The 9,724-nt window shown below is 42.8% G+C and overlaps 1 protein-coding gene across 1 annotated transcript in view; it reads right to left on the reverse strand.

The window, feature by feature from the left end:
• RSRC1 (arginine and serine rich coiled-coil 1) overlaps positions 1-9,724 on the reverse strand; it is a 99,774-nt gene that overhangs the window by 71,420 nt on the left and 18,630 nt on the right. Inside the window, exon 5 of the mRNA XM_042042167.1 lies at positions 4,577-4,735. Coding sequence (XP_041898101.1) covers positions 4,577-4,735 — 159 coding nt within the window. The remainder of the gene's footprint in view (positions 1-4,576; positions 4,736-9,724) is intronic.

Raw genomic sequence — 9,724 nt, forward strand, 5'->3', positions numbered from 1 at the left:
ATTTCTGCTCCTTGAGAAATGGATTTTGTCAGGTAAGATTTTGAGGAAAAGGTCTTCGACAAAGTCAGCCTTGGTGTGACAAAATCCCACTTGGAAGTGAATGGGGAGGAGCGAACACAAGTATTTTGGGCCAACAGCTCCAGAAATTGTGTTTGTGTAGAACTGGATCACATAAACACCAACATTTTATGGGTTTTGAGAGGCACCCCTTGTGATGATTGTCCCTCTTTTTGCCACCAACATAAACAGGTGGCACCCCAAGGATTGCTCCCAGCCTGAATTTATTCCTCAGGATTGCTGAGGGAGCCTCAGACGTGATGAAGGCCCCACATCCTTACAAACATGACTTTTTCCCTACTTACATCAGCTGATCTAAAAAAAAAAATCCTATTTTTCCCAGCCAATTCTGCCTCTCATGTAACCTTAAACCACCACAGCTACAACTCTTGGATTCAGGAAGGTTTACAAAAGTTTTGTGCAGTATCCTCAATGCTATTCAGGCTAAAAAGCATTTAGAAATGACATTAGGAATGGCAGACCCACCTCCCACCTCTCATTTTTCCCTGCTGGAAAAACCTTTTTTAGGGCCATGGTAGGAGGCAGGTGATGAAGAGATCCTTTCTATAAAAGCAACAACAGAGCTACAAAAGGCAACTTTTTAAGTTGTTTTATATTCAGGAAACTTTTTTTACAAGTCTATCCACCACAATAGCAGCAGTAGCAGACTCCTTGGACATTAGAACTATTTTCTAATACTCAAACTCTGTAAGAAAATGAACACATTTCATGCACTTTGAAAAAAATAAAGTTATTCACAATCCCAGAGCAGGTGGAACACTTGAGATTTGGTACTCACAACATGCCAGAGCCAGCAGCTGCCAAAATCATGGAATGGTTTGGGTTGGAAGGGACCTTCGAGCCCATCTCATTCCCCCCTGCCATGGGCAGGGACACCTTCCATTAAAGGTGAGTAATCAGTAGTGCTTTACTCCCAGTAGTGGGTTATCCAGCAATTACAGGATCACTTTTTGTCAAAAAGAAGTGGTTTATACAGCAGAAGTTAAAATAATCCCTAGCTTTCTCAGCAAAGAGTTTTAAATACCAGAGTTTACATTCACATGCATGAAGTATGATGAAATTCAGCGTATTAGTCCCTACTATTAAGTCAGCACAGAATTTATAAATATCAACTTATTTTGTCATTATGGGACCGTAATTGGTTAAAACCAAGCAGAATCCAAACCAAAAGAACATTTATGTGATCTGTCAAAGCCATTCCTCAGAATAAACAATTTGAAGCTGGTTTTATTGCTCCTTTAAAGCCCAACCCTTCAGCTCCTGGTGTAACACATGCTCCAAACGTGCCAGAGGAATCTTCCCTCCCAACCAAACACTCCCCTTCCGCCACTGGTGAAAGGCAACAAGATCTCTCTCTTTCCAACACTCGTCTTCCCCAATAAATTTTGCATGAAAACATGTCAGCCAAGCCCAGAGTTTCCTGCTGTCAGGCTGGGAGTGTGATAAATGTTTAATGAAAACAACACACCCCGCTCGGTGTCAGACAACAGCGCGCGCACGGCCCCCTTTGATCCCAACACGCGCTTCCAAGGGGTTCTGGGGGTGCTCTGCACCACACAACTCCATAACCTATATGCAAATCAGGGGCAATTACCATAAATGACTTCCTGCTGCACCGTGTGGGAAGAAGGAAGGGAAAATTAACGATGTGCCAAGCTCCAGGCGAGTCTGACTGCTGTCAAACTCGGAGAAGTCCAACATTCCCACTCTACCCCGATGTTTTCTGCCAACTGTGAAAAACTCATCAGTAGCCATCAATCACCCATGTCCCATCCACGAGGCACTGAGCATGGAAATCCAGCTCCAAGGGATTTGGGGAAATGCCTCTGGAGAAAGGCCCCTACACAGAGAGACCTCAGCGAAACTCCAAAGACCTAAAGTGTGGAATTCAAAGGAAAAATGGAGATTGTGTTTGAACAATGAACTCTTCAACTCTGGAATAATGATGGGACACAGGGAATGGCTTCCCAGTGCCAGAGGGCAGGGCTGGATGGGACATTGGGAAGGAATCGTTCCCTGTGAGGGTGGGCAGGCCCTGGCACAGGGTGCCCAGAGCAGCTGGGGCTGCCCCTGGATCCCTGGCAGTGCCCAAGGCCACCTGGAGCACCCTGGCCAATGGCAGGAGTTGGAATGAGATGGGATTTAAGGTCTTTCCAACCCAACCCATTCCAGGATTCTGGGACCTGTCAAAGTATTTAAGAAGCTGTGAAACCATTAATGCTCAAATGTACCAATAACCTCATTAAGGATCAGAAATTAAAGCAGTGGTCAGGTTTGATTAATGGCTCACCACTTCTTTTCTCATAACAACTGAGAAGCTGCTCTTAATTTATTCCATTAAAAATTGTCAAAATCACTCGGAGAAGTAATCCAAAATTCCTCTACTACACCAGCAAGGATGAGACCCATAAATCTAGGAAGAGCTATTTAAAACTAACAAGCTTTTAGTAGCTTTCTCCCCCCCATTTAACAGTGAACAAGGAGCCTTTTGAAAAACACATCTCAGAACAACAGAATTTGCATGTTTTGAAGCTGATCAAGACTTGAAGCATCAAAATTCAACAGCACACCCAACCAGGTCAATGAAGACACGTCTGCAGGTTGTTTTAAAACAAGTGCATTTCAAAAAGCATAAATAAAAGATGAATGTAATGCTCTGATTAGTAAAAAAATCAGTGGAAAAACATTGTAGTACTAGAAAACCCTTCACTTTTGCAGACTTGGACAGCTGAAGACTTCGTGCATGTAGATGCTGCTGGTCTAAAGGTGGGATTTGGGAGTGGAGGGGACTCCATGGAGCTGCTATGAGCTCCCAACCCACATTCCAAGCAGCTGCTGCCATGATTTCCCTCCATAACAGCTGGAAAAGTAGAACACCCCTTAAAACATTTTGGGATCTAAGAGGAGAGGAGTTGAACTGTACCACAGCCCATCCCCAAGAACAGCTGACACTTCAACAGTCCAGAAATTCAGTGCTCGACATTAAAGAATCACCACTGAAATGGGGAATGCCAAGGGACAATGCCCAGAATACTACTTTTTCAGCAATTTTCAGTTTTTACTCCTGAAATCTCTCTTGAGATGTTTGCTGCGACAAGATCTCCCTTGAAAGAACCTAACATTGCCTCCAAAAAAACCCCAAGCGCAGGCATTTCCCCCTCACATGTACAAACACACCCAAGCCAAGCACAGGACAGAAAATCATCCTTAGGGTTTACAGGAGCCACAAACAAATTTGCTGCTTAATTAGTGAAAAAAAATGCATTTTGATTCTGTGCTTTAGAGGAGCAGTAAAGCCCCAAATACACAACAAGTCTCTGATAAGCTGCAGTGCTGCCAAGCTGAAATACCTCCTTTTATGCAAAGTTAAACTATAAAGTCAAGCAGCACCTGAGAATTTATGTTCCATCTTCCCACAATCTGGCTTCAGGCTGATCTTCATTACGGCTCCAAAGCAGCTATTTTGAATAAATACATTCCAAACAGCCATGAATTTAAACTGGGAGCTAGACCTGGTCCTTGAGGTGCCTTTGAGGAAGGATCTGCTCCAAATACTGAGGTCACAGCATTGTTTCCACTACAGATCCCCTGATGCTGGCGGTTCTAGAAGGGCTCTGTAGAATAACGAGACTTTCAATGCTGATCTAGACCCTGGGGCTAGAAATTCATCTGTTTGGAGAGTCCAAACTGGATCCAGCTTAACCAGGAATTTTCCTGCTGCCACAGGGAACTAAGGGAAAATTCCAGAAGCCAACAGAAGCCCACATGTGGGTGGAAGATGCCACTCTAGAAATTCCCCAGGAGCATTTCTCAGCAGGAGTCCGCTCAAGGGAAGTTCATGAAGTGACACCCCAGTGTGTTCTTGTTTGGAAGGGATCAGACAAACAGGGAAAAGACAAACACCCCAGTAAAGGCTGCTCGAGCAGCTGATGCATAAAGCAGAGGCAATTATATCAACTGCCTTTCCTGAAATCAACAGTCCCACTTATTCCAAGCAGGAATCTGCTGACAGCAGGTTCTCAAAGGCTCCCGTCGTTCACCCAGAGCAAGGCTCATCTGAAACTGCATTTCTGAGCCTCAGCTGAAGCCCAGGAGGAACTTCTGCCACTGGGAGGAGGTGTAGGTGTGTGTGAACTGCGAAATCCATCTTCTCATAGCAAACAGTCCTCACACTTTCCAATATTCCTCATTTTTCCCTTAAATTGTGGCTATTATATATGGGAAGAATGTTTCTATTAACATATGGCAGAAAGCTCTTTAGCCCACCTGAAACCAAGAGGGGAAAAGGGTTGAAAATTAAACCATCACTCAGTGTGAAATGTTGTCACATTGCAGAACTGTAAAATCCTAAAAAGCCCAAAATCGAATATGCTAAATAATTCCTTTATATAAAACAGAATTTAAGGTGATCATTTAAGGGACAACGATTACAAAAATAAAAAGACACGGAGTTGTTGCCTGGTTTTGCTGCAGTTCCATCATTTCTTGCTTCACTCACCCAACCTTGGTGCCATACATCTCCTTCTCCTTCCCTTTGCCCTTCTCCTTGGCCTTGTCCCGGCCCTTGCGGCGCTCCCGGGATCCGCTGGGGCTTCTCCTGTGGCCGGACCTCTCGCTGCTGCGGCTGTAGGAACGCTGCCGGCCTCGGGAGCGGGACCTGCACAAACCCCACAGCATCAGAGCTCACCATTTCTCAGCAGCACTGCACCTCAGCCTTGTTAGAGTGTGTTCTTTCATTTGGTTGTAAGTATTTCATCAATAGCGTGTTTATTAAAGTAACACGTGGGTCAATTTAACACCTTTAAACTGGCAACTTAGCAAAAGGAGGGAAAAAGAAAACATTGCTCCTGCTCTGAAGAGAGATGCAAAATAACTTAAAACACACAACACAGGTTTCATCCGTCAACAAAGTCATCTTGGAGGTACTGGGGAAGGAAAGGAAGGAAATTTTTCCTTCAGCATTAAGCTTTAAATTCCTGAATTCTGATCAATTCGGCTTGGAAAATAATTAAAGAATTTGGCTGCTACTAAATGCTTCTATTTACACACTAAATATGTTATTACCAGTAATGACGTTCAACAAAATCCAGAAAAACCAGAAGTGATGTGGCCAAACCAACCTCTCAGTGTTTCGATTTGGTCACCTCAAAGGCATTTTGGCAAGAAATGTGTGAATGTTCCAACTCTGCAGGTCCAATAATGCAAAAGCTGCACACAGGGGGTTTGTGGATGTATTTGGGCTTTGGTTGCTACTACTGCCCAGAGCTTTGGTCACTAAGCTGAGCTCCTCCATGGACAAAGGATACTCCATTCTCAGTCCTGTTGTCCATTCCTCTGCAACAAATTCATGTTGTTCCTGACATACTTGAAGGAAAAAAAGATCGAGCAGCATTAGGACTGGTTCTCTGTGTGTCCAAAGTGCTTTCACTACTCCTGAATTTCTTGCGGAAGATTTTCTAAACTTTATTTAGCAATTTATCATGGATCAATGACACCTGAGCAGACATGGGATATTTAAGAAAAACCAGGTCAAGTTTTCCTTGGTTTCTCCCACCCGAGCACCCTGGCCTTTGGAGTGTGTCCCTTCCCAGGGCAGGGATTGGAATGAGATGGGCTTTAAGGTCCTTCCCAACCCAAACCATCCCATAATTCTGCAATTCCATGATCCCCATCGAAGTTCTGATGACACCTCATGGAAAGTTTCATTAAGTGCTGAGGGAAATGGGGAAATTTTTAAAACAGTGTAAAAAGTTTTCTTAGCACCTCTTGGAGTGTGAAACTCCCAAGGCCTTTAGAAGCCAAATCACACAGAAAAAAATCCCTCCTTTTATAAAGCAACAACTGCTTAATAAAGCTCAACAATAGACTAAGCAAAAGAAAATCCTACGTCCAGATGAGGCTATAAATTACATTCCTGGAATTCGCCCAGGACATGGGAGTTCAGGTCCCTATTCCTGCCAGGAGCAGCTCCAGAGGTCAGAGCTGGGTTCCTGTTTCAGCAGCTGGCACCTTCCAACAGCAGCTCCCCCGTACTGGTCACTCTATTAGCACTGATAAATAGCTCAAATTACCACTGCAGTGCTGTATTATTAACTAGAGAACATTTGCTGGCTCAAAATGGATATTTAGTGTGTCACCACAAATGTAGAAGTGTCCATCCACCCATCCTTACTCCTCAGGCAGGGGAAGTTTTGACTTGAAAGAGCATTCTGGATATTAAATCTGTTTTCTGGTTGGCACAGAGACACTGTTTTTACAAGCACCATGATGAGGCAGCACTGCCCTAAATCCACTATTCCCAGGTAACCCTGGTTTCTCAGAACTCTGCAGGTAAGATAAGTCCAAAGCAGAAAAAACCCCCCAAACAACAAAACAAACAAAGCCCTGCAGCAACAGAAGTCACCTTTAATTGATGCAAGGCCTCTCCTCGCTGAAGGGCACAGTCGTCCCAACAGGAATAACTGAGGAATCTCAAATATTTATTTGCTAAAGAACTTCAGTTTCTCAGCTCAAATCTGAACTTGAGTTCACATCTACCTTTTGCACGTGCAAATAACAAAGTCAGCTCAGGTTGGCTGGATGCTCAGTTCCTGGATTTCTGCTCATTCCCATGTCTGTGCAGAACTGGTGGCAGGTGATATTTATATACAGGAAACAGCTTTTAAAAATTAAAAGTAGCTTCCCTGGGCACCACCCTGTGCCAGTGCCTCAGCACCCACACGGGGAAGAATTTCTTCCCAATATCCCACCTAAACCTCCCCTCCATCAGCTTTAGATCATTCCCAGTTGTCCCATCACTCTATGCCCTGGGAAAAGTCCTTCTTTGCCCTTCTTGTGAGCTGCCTTTAACTCCTATTAAAGTATCTTACAAGATCTACAGGACAAGAAATAAAGATAAAACTTCCTGAAATGGAGCTCCCAAAAGTCATCTGTGTCCGCAACTCATCACTGAACCACAACAAAAGTCCACAGATCTGGCAGAGAAGACAGATTTTCTATTTTATCTACTTTGAAAAATAACAAGAATCACAATTAGTCCTATTAAAGCAAGACCCCAAATGTTCAAATTATGGAACTACTGGAGAAAAACAAAAAACCACCAAAAAATGAAGCTGGAGAGGAGACTTCCAGCAAGGATCCCCTTCCCCCCAGACAACACCCGAAACACCCACCCACCATGCCAAAGGTTAAGTCATTTAGTCAAGTTCAAAGATCTTCAAAGAGTTCTTAGATCCAGATAAGCCCATATGTTCCCAAAATTCTGTGAAAAGCCATTACTTTCCAATCTGCTTTTCATGTCTAAGTTACAGAACACACAGATGCTTGGCATCACTCAGGATCCCTAAATTCTCACACCAGATAATCAAGGCTCACCAATAACTTCCCTATCTCAAACCCTAAGAAATGGCTTTATTCCATCAACACTCGGGCCGCTTGTAAAAATTGAAAGTCTCCATAAAAGCCCATTCAGTTACTGCACAATAAGTGTTAATTTGCTAATTTCTTCACAGGTAATCAATTAAAATGTAAAATATTGGATAAAATTAGTTGCACTAAATTTAACAGCTGCTCCATAAGCATAATTAGTTTCACAAGGGCCATATGTATTCTGAGCAGAGACTGAGTTGAAACAAATAAGCGGATTTTAAAACAAGTTTGAGGAAATCTGCATTTAATTAGCAGGTGGGCACTACAACTGCATAATGTTTTTATACATTTATATTTATGAAGTGACAGAAGATCTAAAGGCTTTTTAAAATGGCGTTTATTGTTTGAATGGGAACTGTTTTGCTGCATGCTAAAGTGATTTAAATCCTTATAGCCCCGCTTTGAAAAAATCATAAATGGTGAAAGAAAACATGTGGAAAACTGTAAAACTAGAAAGAATTTGCGACAAAAAGCAGAGCCACATACCATAACCAAAAGGAAACTACACTTAATTAAATGTACACTACATCTGGAATATCAGCCTAATAAAACGTGCAACTATTAATTTTCATTGTTCTAAAGGAAATGAGGTCAGTGGCGTTTAGTATTTCCCCAATTATATTGCACTAAAGCACTGAACTCTATCTTAGAGGTCCAATCTAATCTCTTCAAAAGGTTACAACTGCAAAAGAGAGGCTTTTTTTAAATGGAAAGAGGAATCAGAGCCCCAAACCAAGACAGGGCTTGTTTTCTTCTCTTTGAGCTCTTCCAGGGAAGGTGAATTTTTGCAAAAATAATCTGTTTTATTGGCAAACAGCAACCCCCACTCCAAAGAACGGTGCTGAGATGTCAACTTCTCCCCTGGAATTCTTCTAAGCATCTCTCACCTGACACAAGCCTTATTAGATTATTTTTAGCTCAACAGCCACAAACAAAAGCCAACAAATTCAGGGCTCTTTAATACTTCAGCCATAAATCCAAAGGCTGGGCCAGAACAATGGAACAACTGCACTGCATCAAGCCTGGATGTTCAGATTGGTAATAAAGCCAGAGTGCAAACACACAAGTAATTGCAGCAAAATGCCATGTTCTCTTTCAAAATATATTAAGAGAAAGTTCCTTGTTTAACTCAACCTCACCACCAGGAAAAAAAATCATGGTACGAGTTATTGGAAAGGTAAAATAATTTCAGGTATCAATTGCAGTCATTCAGACTGCAGAAATTATTAAATATATATATATTTAATGCAAATTTGGCTGCCTCTATAAAACATTTCAGGTCGTTATTAGTTTGCAATTTTAAAATGCATGTATTTGAGAAAGTTAAATATAGATAATATGTATGACAATACTTTTTTTTAATTTACTCTTAAATATAAGGTGAGGGATAACAAAACTAGGCAGCAGCAGAGTCAGAGTTTAAACCTGAAATGAGATTGATGCTGAGAGGAAAAAGTTGTTTCAAGCCAGCAGTTTGGACAGTTGGTAAGTGACAAAATATATGTCAGAATAAGGGAATATTTAATATTTAAAAAAAATATCATCCACAGTGCCAGAGAAAAGCAAGATGAAATAAAAACAAGAACTGGGACAACCAAGAACTTTTGGAGAGCTGAGAAAATGGATTTGGCAAACACCGGCACCAACTCAGCCCAGCAATTCTGCACCTATAAACGGTGGTAATTACATTATCAAACATTTGAGGAGGCAAAAGTCCCAAAAACTGTTATTTTGAAAAGATGTAGTTCCTGGAAAAGCAGCATGGAGAGCACGAGAATGCAGCTGGAGAGGAGAACCCATGGATGAGACACTCCTGGAATTCTCAAGCAGCTGGTTTGATACAAAGCGAGTTCTCCACACCACAACCTCCTGCTCTGCCTGTTCTGAATTCCCAGGGGGATGGAGGTGCCTCCTCTGCCACAACGCCTTGATCACCCTACAGAGTCCCTGGGAACACTCCACATCCTGAGCTGCCGGCCCAGCACGCCCCGGTCACCACCAAGGTGCTGGAAAAGCCACAGGAGATCAACAACCAGGGGAGGAGAACCGATGGCAGAAACACGGCGAGTTCCCTTCACGGCAGATCAACAATGGGGGGAGGAGAACCAATGCCAGGAACACAGCGAGTTCCCTTCACGGCAGATCAACAATGGGGGGAGAAGAACCGACAGCAGAAACACGGTGAGCTCCCTTCATGGGATATCAGCAACTGGGGGAG

Source organism: Corvus kubaryi, unplaced genomic scaffold (genome assembly GCF_017639235.1).
Source record: "Corvus kubaryi isolate FWS band 111438036 unplaced genomic scaffold, C.kubaryi_AGA036_p1.0 37397, whole genome shotgun sequence".
NCBI lineage: Eukaryota > Metazoa > Chordata > Aves > Passeriformes > Corvidae > Corvus > Corvus kubaryi.